The 13,109-nt window shown below is 38.6% G+C and overlaps 1 protein-coding gene across 1 annotated transcript; it reads left to right on the top strand.

The window, feature by feature from the left end:
- The first annotated feature begins 2,396 nt into the window (after nucleotides 1-2,396).
- LOC121243564 (single-stranded DNA-binding protein, mitochondrial) lies at nucleotides 2,397-6,058 on the top strand. Its single transcript, XM_041141692.1, has 4 exons — nucleotides 2,397-2,723; nucleotides 2,845-3,071; nucleotides 4,494-4,594; nucleotides 5,630-6,058. Exons 1-4 carry the CDS (start codon nucleotides 2,457-2,459, stop codon nucleotides 5,707-5,709), a joined length of 675 nt encoding a protein of 224 aa, XP_040997626.1. The 5' UTR covers nucleotides 2,397-2,456; the 3' UTR covers nucleotides 5,710-6,058.
- The last annotated feature ends 7,051 nt before the right edge of the window (nucleotides 6,059-13,109 follow it).

The raw sequence follows: 13,109 nt of genomic DNA, 5'->3' as shown, positions 1-13,109 counted from the left end.
TGCCCCATTCTTACTCATGTTGTTTGGTGACTATTTTGAGAAAAGACTGGACTTATTTTTCTTAAGTAATGAGTGACGTGTTTGATGAGTTCAAACACTTGTGAAGGCTTTGAGAATCTGTATGGTAAGAAGGTAGAGAGATTTTAGATACAGTATAGTTGGGTCCACTCCACAAAAATGAGGTAGCAGAACAGAATAAATCGAACTCTTGTATGAGAGCCCATAGTATGCTTCTTGAAATGCCAACTTGTCTAAAGATTGGGTGAAGTGGTCAACACAGTCTGCTATTGGGTGAACCTTTCTCCTTCCACAGCTTTTGAGTTGTTGTTTCTACAGGAGAGTAGAGCAGGGTTATGGCAAGAAGGTAGAGTTGCTGGGAGAGGTTCACAAAAGGAGCGCAGGTGGCGCTCTAGATCATACTATTGGAGTGGAGCAAGATTCTGATTTTAGCATTGGCGCACAGTAAGAGCAAGTCTACAATTTCGTCTGGTAGATAGAGGAGGCAATTTGGCCACCTTCGGGATATACTCATGTAGACTTTGTGGCGTACTTATTTTGGCAGAGAGTATTGGTTATTAGCTTTCCGTGCATGTGTATTTAAAAGCTGTTGTTCAAGTAAGCAATTTGTATAGTGGTGTGTTATTTTTGTGTGAAGAGGTTGAATTCACTTACTATGTATATATATATCTCTCTGAATTGTAGAAAGTATTTAAATCCAAATTGTAGGAAATCTTGGTAATCTCTTGAAGGATAATGGTCTCATGATATTCCCTAATTATCTTAAGTTATGAGTGCCTCTTATTTTGGCTTGGAGGAGCTGAGGGGCCAAGTATTTGCCATGCATATAGTATGGTAATGGACTGTAGTCAATTGAGTAGATGTTCTAATTAATCCAAAGATTATTTTGATTTCGTTAATAAAAAGAAAAATTAACTAGAGACTACAGTCACATCCTTCATAAAAAAAAAAAAAAAAAATACCATTTCAACTCGAACGAGGAAGTTGCAATATGAGATTGATGTGTGCTACTTGACTTTGTGCTTTGGCGCACAATTTCTCCTTTGAGCTTTGTGGATACCATTCCTAACCATTCAAATACAAAGCCCAATAGATCTATAATTCAATTAATAAAATATAACTATTGTAGTTATAAATAGATTCTATAAAAGGAAACTTATAAATTGATGTGATTTCGTATGATATGTTAGATCTACTTTATAATAAAAGTGATTTTACAATTTAACGTACCACATCAAACAACATTAATTTGTGGGTTTACTTTTGTAGAATCTGTTTGTGGTTAAATCATTTCTCTTAATAAAAACAAAAGTGATATGTTCATGAAAGTAAATTCACAAATTGAAATGTCTTTATATGATATATTAGATGTATTTTACAATAAAAATAATTTTATAATATAACGTTCCACATCAAGCCACGTTTGCATGATAATTAACTTTTATAAGACCTCTTTGGACATGATAAAAATGATAACTTGGAATCTCCTCATGTTATCATAGATAAGAAGACTTCAAAGAGATGTTTGGATCTTTGGGAATTTTTTTAGTATAGAAAGAAATATTTATGAATAGAGTATTAGAATACAGGTAAATGTTAATAAGCATTGGTCTTGGCCTCATCAAAGTTATCTCTAAACTTTGATGAAAAATATATATTTTTCATAAGTCCAAAACCTTCCGAACCATAAATAACCCTACATTAGATTAGTCATTGAATTCATAAAAATAATATTATAATATTATTTTTTTAATAATAATATTTTTAATTTTTTTTTTTTCATATTTTATAATTACACTAATAATATGTTAATTAATCATTTTTAATTATCTGCAAGCTCATCCCCCAGTGAAGACTACAATCATGTAGTCAACAATTCTACTACCAAACAATGTCTGCAAGTTACGAATTGCAGCTTCCTCTTCTTAAAGCGACGCATCAAGATTTCAATGACCAGACAAAAAAGTCAGTAGCAAGAAGTTGTTCTTCCGCATTTTGGAATAAAAAATTCATTTAGCCTGTGAATAGTATCGCTTCAAATTTAAACAATGAATTAGATTCACTGTAGCTCAAATCTTGAGTTGAGGAGTTGTAGCTACTCCAATACAGACGCTTTTAATGATATATATGTAAAAATTTATATTTAATTAAACTTTTGATGAAGTCAATACCAATACTCTAATATGTTAAAAGTGATCGAAAAGTAGAGAAATTGTTTCCATTATTTTTCTTATTTATATAAAATCCAAAAAACGAAATAAAAGGAAAAAAAAAAAAATTTGGGTACACTTTGATCACGTTTGTCATTGTAAGAGAATTTTCCTACAATTTATTTTATTTTTTTGTTATTTTTGCGAAAAAAGGCATTGTCCATAGGCTCAAAGTTGCTAAAGCCCAACTGCCACTAGGGTTTAAGCTCAAAAGTTTTTCAGAAAGAAATGGCGAACTCCATGGGTACGCTGTCACGAAGGTTATGGCGCTCTCTGCTCTCAAACTCTAGGCCTTCTTCCCATTACCTCTCCGCTAAGTCCATGTGCACTACCGGAACCGGTCACCTATCCTCCGACGAAGCCGCCTCCGAGTCGGAAACAGACTCAGTCCCTCCATTACCGCAGCAATCTTCCCCATCCCAAGAATCTGACCCACAACAACGCATGGTCTATGACCGACCCCTTGAGAATGGCCTCGACGTCGGCATCTATAAGGTACATTCGCTAACGCCGTTTCACAAAATTTTTCCTCCTTCCCCCCCTCCTTCGCTGTAAATTTTTGGTATTTGTTTAATTGATGGGATTGGTATTGATTGTGTTTGGGGGATTTCTGTAGGCGATAGTGGTGGGGCAAGTGGGTCAGAGTCCGTTCCAGAAAAAGCTGAGAAGTGGGACGACGGTGACGCTGTTATCGGTGGGGACGGGTGGGATTCGCAACAATCGGAGGCCATTGGATAATGAGGATCCCAGGGAGTACGCCAATCGGTGCGCAGTTCAGTGGCATCGGGTTTCAGTTTATCCTGAGAAGTTGGGCGGAGTTGTCATGAAGCATGTTGTGCCTGGGTGAGCTTTTTGGTCTACCCATTTTTTCTTAATTATTAGTTTATGCTGTACACATATGCTGTACACACAAGTTTTCAAGCAATCTCTTTGTTCTACATGATGGTTCTTATGGTAGGAAGGCTTCGTACATTTGGTGCTTGTAGTGGCTCATAATATGATTTCCTATACCAGCGTGCTGACTAGCTAATTTTATTTTCTATTATATTAGTGGGATTAAAGTATGAAACATTGGAATTCGGAAATTTAAATGTAATCTCTCTAGTGTTGGAGGCATTCGAAATTATAAATAAAAGCATGTAACGAACTTGATAGTATGCCGCAACCCTTTCATCTTTACTAAAACTTATGGTCAATAATGCATTGGAACCAAAAGTGTAATAGCCCTTTGCATTTTTAATAAAAGATTAAATAAGTTATGGCCAATAAAGGATTTTTCAAGACAGAGTCATTCTTGGAGATTGCTTTGTATTAAAGATTGGGCCATTTATGGTGGTTGATATGGCATCATTTGCATAACATCTTTGAATTGCCTTCTGACTTTTTAAATTGCACATTTTGTCCTAACCAGACAAAAAATTAGTGGTAGTTAGGCGATGCTGAGGAAATTACGTGTTTGCATTCCACATATTATGTTAAGGCATTTTCATTATTCAGGAGCAGCTTGAATTTTGGGTTGGTCTTGAAGGAGAATTGAGTTTGAGTGGTTGGAAAGAAGGATATTTGAGTGTTTTTTAGCTCTGTCTATGGATTTCAAGTGTAGTAATTTTACTTAAAGGGTTCAACCTTCACAGAAGTCTATAATTTTGGATTCTGACCCACCATTGTAGACGGAAAAGATTTAGCAACAGAATCTTGATGTTTCTGTTCATACAATTAATTACCTCTTTACTGCCACATCGATAAATTCAAAAAATTTTACTGCTAACTCACAAAACCATAATTGCTGAATTTGCCAAAAATAATAGTTTGTTAAACCAAATATTCACTGGCCTACCCCTTTACTTAACCAACTAGGTCTTGGTTGTCCTCCTTTGGTTGATGACTTGAGGTTTTCCAGAGCTGATAGGCAATCTACTACTGTTGCCTGTCCAATATTTTTTTCTGCTTCTAAGGCCTCTTGTACTTTACCTCCATTGATGCAAGGCAGTTTTGCTTCTTGTTTTGGATCACTGTGTGTGGAGCACTTAACCAAAGTATGTTGGTAACACTTTGCTTGATTTGCTCGTTATAGTTTTCGTGATGGTGTCTAATTAAATTGACTTTGTTCAAAACTATTCATAATCTGCTTGTTTTGGGGTATCTTTTATCATGGTCTTATGCATGACCTGCTGCCCCTAATCTTGTACTTTTGTTTACCCATGACTTTATTTAAAATCATTTCTATTTCCGATTGTAGTAATATTGATATTTTATTTATTGCAGTACGATTCTGTATTTGGAGGGGAATCTGGAGACCAAAATCTTCACTGATCCGACAACAGGTTTTGTTCGACGTATAAGAGAGATTGCCATTCGTCGAAATGGTATATACATTACTTTATTCACTTTATTGAATCCGCTCAAGGATACAGAGTACATTATGCAGCCTGACATGAGATGCATAATATATATTTTGTTTCATATTATATAGTAATTTTGGTTTAAAGACAATTGTGCTTAGTGCAAGATCAATCGAATGCATATTTTTTATTGTAGAGGACATGCCCCCCATCTCCACAAACCCAATTCTCTGGTTTTTGATCGTCAAAAGTCAGTGAGCTATCTCAAAGTGTTAAGCCTTTTGGTCCCTTGGAGAGATATCGAGGCCCATGAGAGTGGCACTAGTTTTATTTGGATCATGACTAACCTCAAATACACTTCTACATTAGTATTATTTGCTTTAACTCTTCGAAGTGGTAAATGCTCCTTTGTCCTTTATAGAGGTTTTGAAAACTTGCTATACTTAGGTAAAGTGATCTCAACCCATCTCAAACCAATCATTGATGGGGCCCTCTACTTTTTCAACTTCTCATAAAAAGGTTAAACCCATCTCAACCTACTTCATACATTCAAACACATATCTCAACCTATTTACATTCAAACACATCTCAATGGGACTCACAAAACACTACTATTCATAGATAAACTCAGATCATCTGAGATCACCTCAGCATCCAAACACACCCTTTGATCTCCTGATGTGTACTTGTCTAAAAAAGAAAATATTTTCTGAGGTGTGTAACTAGCTTGGATGCGAGTGAAAATGATAAATTTCAATTCTGCTCACCAGCAATTAACATTCCCTAGAACATATTCTTTTCGATTTCATGCACAAATATGATTGACATGCTGAAAAGCATGCAATGCAGCAATATCCTAGTGCTCACCCATGCAGAAGTCATCGTGGACAGTTTTGCCTGGATTTGACTTCCTAGAGACCACCATTGCCTACCAGCTTTTGCATTTTCACCAAACATTGATACAAATCTAGATGGTGGAAACTTCTGCCAAAAGATGAAAAAACAAAAAAGAAGTTTCTCCATTATATATGATGGATGCTTATTTTGTGGATTTTGCAGGTCGCATTGTATTCGTAGGTAATGGTGGCGATGCACAGAAACCTTCACTGTCGGAATTGAAAAGTGTTGGCTATTACTAGAAACCATCACAATCGGAAATGGTTACAAGCGGATGAAGGCAGAAAACTTGTAGGAAATGCTTTATTGCTGTACTGCTCTATCTGGGCTTATGCCCTCACCCAATAGCACGTCTGTTTTGGGAGGCAGTATAGGGAATTAGTTTTGAAATCTTTACTTTCGAATTGTATGGGTGGATGTAGAACCATGTTGACATGAAGTTGAAGCTGAATCACCACCACTCTTTGTAGGGAATGCACATAAAAAAGACATTCATGCAAACAAAACTTGAATGTTGGTTTGATGTTGGCCTTTCCATTTAGGTTCTTGGAAAAATAGAAGTTCACAGATCGTGCAGGATGTTACGATGAATGTATTTGTTTTTATTTGTTTGTTTGTTTGGTTTATTTGGTCAATCCAATTAAAATTTTCAACACAATTCTTGAGCTGCACAGTAGGGACTCCTTTCCAAATCAAAGGATGCCCCGCTTAATGTCTGTCTAAACTGATGGTGTGTATTAGCTGCCATAAAATTTTACACGTTCATGAGCATTTTGATTGGCTTTATACCTTTCTTATCCACGAAAACTCTTCTCTGAATATGAGAGGGGGAGAGAGAGAGAGAGAGAGAGAGAGAGAGGCTCTGTAAACCAACAAAACAGTCCAGTAGTGGTGAGGATCCAAACCTAAAAGAAAAGACTCCGGGGAAAACAGGAAAGTTAGGAAACCCCAAATTCTTGCAATGCTCCTCACCTATGATGCCATTTATCACCGCCTCCACAAGTTAAAAACGTAACTCACATCTTTTCCCGTTTGAAACAGTGTTGCAAATTCTCAAGGAGAGAGCTTGTTGTTGGTAGTAACTGTAGGGGTGCAATTCCAGCCGGTCGGGGGGTGATGGACCCATCATTTTCCCCGGACCGAACATCCCTAGGGACCGGACCTGTACCTATTGGTCCGGTTGGTCCGGCTCAATTATTTTTTTATTCTTTTGTTTTTAAATAAAATAATAATAATAATTTATTTAAAATACTAAATTAAAATTAAGTGAATTATTAATGTAGATTATGTAACTAAATAAAAAATATTTTATATAGTGAATGATAATAAATTAGATGAAAATTACATTATTAACTTATATAATTACTATATAATTAGTTAATTGATATTATACATTAGTTAATTGATAGATTTTCTTTTTTTGATAAATAGTTAATTGATAGAATATTAATTTGTTAATAACATATTTAAAAGTTTATATTTTTAATGGTGATAAGTTAGATGAAAATTATATAATAAATTATACAATTATTATATAAATAATATATTTTTTTAATTCGGTCCGGTCCGGGGTGGGAAACCCCTAAACCGGGACCGGACCGGACCAACTTCGGTCCGGACCAAAACGGTCGGTCCGGTCGGCTTCTTTGGTCCGGACCGACCGACACACTTCTAGTAGTAAGGGTGTTGGATGGGCCCCGCACCCAACCCACTTGGCACATCCACCCGCATTATCATCGGGCTATATAGTGACAAAGCCTAAGCTAGAGCTGCTAGATTCAATAATCTTTTTTATTTTATTTTTTATTTTTTTAATTGAAGGGAAGATTCAATAATATTTTTAGTGGAGCTACAGGTATAAGCTACAGAAGAAAATAGTTTGTTAAAATCAAACTGAATTATGTCCAACATGGTGGGGTGAGAATTTATGGTATAATGGCGTGGTCGCCGAACTTGCAAAGAGAAAGCAGTTTGTTGGGTGAAAGTCCCATAGATGAATGGCAAAGGCCGTACGAAAAGTGCCCAAAGAACTTGGCTAGAACTGAGCATCATTGCTAGGGATCCTTCAAAACCACGACCAAAATTGAAGCTCAAAGAAAGGGAAGCTGAAGATTGGTCAAGAAAAGGTTGGAACAGACCGGAACTGGACCCGCTGAAGTCGCATCTGCTTTAGTTGTGGGAAGAGTATTCGAAGAAATTGTGGTACAGAAAGTATTGGACAGGTGAAGATAGTTAATGAGAGAATACTAGTTCTCCAAATTTTTGGTGAGTTTACTAAACAAACTGTTTTGAGAGTTTCATGTTTATTCTTTACCTTAGTTCGAGTTTTGCCTCGTTAACAGTTTGAAATGCAGAAGTTTTAGATTTGAGAAACTTCAACTTCGGCCTCCAGTGGGGCCTATTGCGTACCTTTTGGATTCACAGTAGTCAGTGAAAACATAAGCTAACAACATCTATAAGAAAGTTTATTGGGATCTAAAATTTAATGGTTAACCCAATACACTCACCATTATGCATGTGGTTGTTTTCTTTCTCTGTTTTCTCTCCGTACAACTTATTGTATCCTGGATTCCTATAGTGAGATCATTGTTGAGCTTGAGCAATTTTAAGTGGATTTAGGGGGATTATGGGATTCCTGAAACATTTAGAGATAGAATCCAAGGCATTTACACTGTCAAGGGAAGGGAAGTTATTCATTACTGAGAGGAGTAGGAGGATGGTTAAGGAGATGTGTTTAGGAATCCCCACGGTGCAATGGTTTGCAAAATCATTGGAGGATTGTCTGAAAGGTGAAAAGAATAATTTTTACACAACAGCAAGGGAGGGTTCCAGAAGCTTCATTCTGCAAAGGTGTTCAAATGCTCAAGGACGTTACATGGTCCTGGTGGAGTATGGTGGTGGTGGCAGACAAAGACTTCATCTTCATACTTGAAGAGTTGAGAGGTAAGGGCTGGAGGAAAATGATGGAGGCATTGTGGGAGGCTATTATGGAGGAAGGACAAGAATTTCACAATAGAGGTGTCGTATCACAGAGGCTAATGGTGGAGGTGAACCACCACCCACAGAGCAGATCGTATAGAGAGGCTCTGGTGTATCAGAAGGTTCCAAACCATGGAGCTGGTGCAACAAATTGTGCTAACATGTGTGGCAAGGCTCCACTCACCTCTGGGAAAGCAGGTGCACAGTGGAGAGATGGAGGTGGCAGGCTTGTCGTGATTTGGTAAAGGAAGACATGCATAGTACATTGCTAGTAATGCAATCGCAGTTGTTGGATTTGTAGGAGAAGCTAGCAGTTCTAATATGATGCATTGAGGAGGGGCGTAATGGGCCTAATAAGATGGGCTTGGGCAACAAAAGGGGCACCGGAAATGAGGATGGGCCAGGCTCTAAGCAAATCAACCTGGGTCCAAACCAAGCTAATATGGGTGGAATGAGACTAGGGCTAAACCAACGGAAGGTTGGGCCAGACCCAAATTCAATGGGCCGCATGGAGGGGGTGAAAAATAAGGAAAAGGGTAAGGCCGAATCCCAGCCTGTGTGGAGGGTTAGGGTGGGTGGAGAGGTGGGGACCTCTGCCAACAGAAATCAGCCAACCTCTTTGGAGAAGGTGCTGGGGTATCTATTGGACTCGCGTGACACCCATCAGAGTAGCTCTTCGACGGTGATGGAGGTTCTGCTTGACGGAGTTGATACAGTTGAGGTGTCGAGGACCACAAATTAGGAGACACTTAACCCACTGGGACCACTCAACCCATCGACGATTGCTCAGAGGGTGATCGTGGAGTTGCTGACAGACAAGCCAGAAGAGGATCTCAATGCTATCTCGTTGGCAGACGTGGGATTTCTGGCACAACCCACACAGACAATGCCGATAGAGATTGAGGAGGAGGCTCAGGTGCCCTCTTCTCTAGCGAGGGCCTTTGGGCAGTCTCAACACATAGAGACAATGTCGATGGACAGCAAAGAGGAGACTCAGAAGTTCTCTTCTCCGGCGAGGGCTTATGGGCAGTTCGAACTAGTCCTAGAGACTATTGAGGGGGCAATTAACACGAAGTACATGCTACAACTAATACACAGGGAGGTTGAGGAGGACCCAGAGCCATTACACACATTGTCTCCCCTGCTTACACTAGGAGGTTCACCATCAAACTAGGTGGTTTAGAAAGTGAAGGATATCTAGGTGTGCGTGGGGAGCTCCTATGATGGGTTTGAGGAGCAATTCAAAGTATTGCTTATCACCATTGAAGAGGGGCGGATCCAATCCCCTAAATCTACTTCTAGTAAAGAAAGGGAACTATAACGTCTTACTGGTTCAATCAATTACGACAAAAGGGAGGGGAGCACTAGTAAGGTAAGATCCAAGGGCAAGGTTGTTATTCCCTATGAAGCCTAGAATTCTCTCTTGGAATATTAGGGGTCTTAATGATCTCAACAAGCGGTAGCGGGTGAAGAGTCTCTTACGTCAATGGAAGATGGATATTGTTTGTTTGCAAGAAACAAATATAGAATTCATAGATAGTAGCTTTATCACTAATATTTGGGCTTGTCTGTTTGTGATATGGGTGTTTCTTGCCATGGTAGGAGCATATAGGGGCATCCTTATTATGTGGGACTAGATGGTGGTTAAGTCTATTGAGGAATGTGTTGGAAATTACATGATAGCGTGTACGTTTTGAAACGTGAAGGACGACTTTCGTTGGTGTGTATTGGCCAAACATAGACACACATAGGAAGGTCTTATGGGAGGAGTTAGTGGGTTTGGGCAGCTGGTGGAACTTACCATGATGCATTGGTGGTAATTTTAATGTCACTAGATTTCCTTGTGAAAGATCAGGAGAAGTCTAGCTTAGCCAGGCAATGAATGAGTTTTATGAATTTATCTTTGATATGAATCTAGTGGACTTACCACTTGTTGGTGGTGTGCACACTTGATCTAATAATCAGGCATAGTCTCGTTTAGATAGATTTTTTGTCTCCTTCATGGGAGGCACATTACTCTACAATGTTACAGAATAGAATGGATATAGTTTGCTTGAACCATTTCTCCATTGTACTAGATTGTGGAGGCATTCAAGAGGGTAAACGCTATTTTAAGTTTGAAAATATGTGGCTGAAAGTTTAGGTTTTTGTGGATAAAGTGAGGTCGTGGTGGACCTCATACTCTTTTGAGGGCTCACCCAGCTTTATATTGGCTGGGAAATTGAAAGCATTGAAAGGGGATTTGAAAAGGTGGAATGCTGAAATCTTCGGGCATATTAATAATAAAAAAAACATGTATGGTATGGAGGATTTGTAGGCTTTGGAGGAAAGGGAGGTGAGTGCTCCTCTTTCCGAAGAAGACTTTTGCAGGAAACTAGCTATGACTTCGAAGTTGGAGAAAGTGTTACTAATGGGAAAATTTTCATGGAGACAAAAGTCAAGAGCCCTTTGGTTGAAGGAAGGGGACTGTTGTATGAGATTTTTCCATTGATTGGCTAATTTTCACTGTAGGAATAATGCGATTGAGGTGCTTCAGGTTGAGGGACAGGTATATTCTGATCAAGATGTTATTAAGAACCATATTGTTACTTATTATGAAGATTTACTTGCTGAAAAATTCTCATGGAGGCCCAAATTGGATGGTATGCCTTTTGAGAATCTTGATCAAGTTAGCTCTATGTGGCTGGAGAGACCTTTTAAAGCAAAGGAGGTTCTTCAGGTGCTTCATGGGATGGCCAAGGATAAAGCACCGAGGCCAAATGGATTTTCAATGGCCTTCTATCATGAGTGTTGGGATCTGGTGGGGGAGGATATTATGCAGGTTTTCCAAAAGCTATACACTTTTGGTAAATTTGAAAAAAGCATTAATGCATCCTTCATTACACTCATCCCTAAGAAAGCTAGGGCAGTGGAGGTGAAAGATTTTCAGCCTATTAGTCTCATTAATGGGTCATATAAGATTATTGCAAAAGTGTTTGCTAATTGCATGAGTAAGGTTTTGAGTAGCATTATAACAAAACTCCAAAACGCATTTGTGAAGAGGAGACAAATTTTGGATTCGGTGTTAATTACCAATGAATGCCTAGATTGTAGAGTCATAGAGAGTACACCCAAACTTTTGTATAAGTTAGACATGGAGAAGGCCTATGACCATGTAAATTGAGATTTTTTGTGTTATCTACTCGAGAGATGTGGCTTCGGGGAGAGATGGATTTCATGGATTCGTCATTGTATAACTACGATTTCTTACTCGATTTTGGTGAATGGAGCACCAGAAGGATCCCCCTCCCCTTTCTTTTTTGTCATTGTTATGGATGCATTGAGTCGCATGTTGAGTGCAGTTGTTAGTAGAGGTTTTATTGTTGGATTTTCTGTGGGAGGGATTACCATATCTTACTTATTATTTGCTGATGTCACCCTGCTATTTTGTGAGCTGGACAGTGTTCATATCCAGTACCTGAGAGCTACATTGCTTTGTTTTGAAGCGGTATGAGGTCTGAAGGTAAATCTCTCAAAGTTTGAAATGATTTATGCGGGTGGTGTGAACAATATTCAAGGCTTGGCAACTATCTTGGGTTGTAGGATTGTTTCATTGCCTTTGCACTATCTCAATCTTCCTTTGGGGGCAACGTTCAAGACTAAATCTATTTGGGATGGAGTGGTAGAAAAAAATTGAAAGAAGATTGGTCAGGTGGAAACAGTTATATCTGTCCAAGGCTGGTAGATGGACTCTCATTAAAAGCACCTTATCTAATTTTCCTACTTATTTTCTATCCTTATTCCCGATACCTGCAAGTGTTGCTTCTCATATTGAGAAAACTTTCCTGAATTTTCTTTAGGGAGGAATGGAGGATGAAACTAAATTTCATCTTGTGAATTGGGATAAAGTTTGGGAGTACGTAATGTAAGAGTTTTCAACAAAGCACTTTTGGAGAAATGATTGTGGAGGTATCATACTGAAGGAGAGGCTTATGGAGGGAAGTGATAGAGTCTAAGAATGGGAACATTCCGGGGGGGGGGGGGGGGGGGGGGGGGGGGGGGCTTTAATGAAGTTAGGAGGCAGATGGAGTGGGATTGTGGAAAAACATAAGAGCTAGATGGGATAGATTTTCTCAATTTTTCAGATTCGCAATTGGAAGCGACAACAATGTTTACTTTTTGCTCTATGTGTGGTGCAGAGACATAGCTCTTAAGCAGGTGTTTCCTATGCATTACCAAATTGCTTGTAATAAAGAGACTGTTGTGGCTGATTTATTGATATGCTTTAATGGTGTTATCCATTGGAATGTGATATTTTTTAGAGCGGCTCAAGATTGGGAGCTGAACATGTTTATTAGCTTCTTTGATTCATTATATGCTATGTCAATTGACAATGAGATGAGGGATCGGTTGTTGTGGAGTTCAAGTGGAAATAAAAATTCTCGGTGCGCTCTTTTTATTTGGCTCTCTTGGGATTTTCTAATGATCATAACTATCCTTGAAAGGTTATTTGGAAGTGCAATGTAACCCCCCCCCCCCTCCCTCCCTCCAAATTGCTTTCTTCATTTGGATGACATCTATTGGGCGGAATCTCACCTTGAATAACCTGAGAAAACGTGGTCTCATTATTTCATAATGGTGCTATATGTGTAAGAGTGATGGAAAATCAGTTGATCATCTCTTA

Source organism: Juglans microcarpa x Juglans regia, chromosome 8D, assembly GCF_004785595.1.
Source record: "Juglans microcarpa x Juglans regia isolate MS1-56 chromosome 8D, Jm3101_v1.0, whole genome shotgun sequence".
NCBI classification, from domain to species: domain Eukaryota; kingdom Viridiplantae; phylum Streptophyta; class Magnoliopsida; order Fagales; family Juglandaceae; genus Juglans; species Juglans microcarpa x Juglans regia.
Note: the sequence above shows the minus strand (reverse complement) of the source record. Positions and strands in the feature narration are given on the sequence as shown.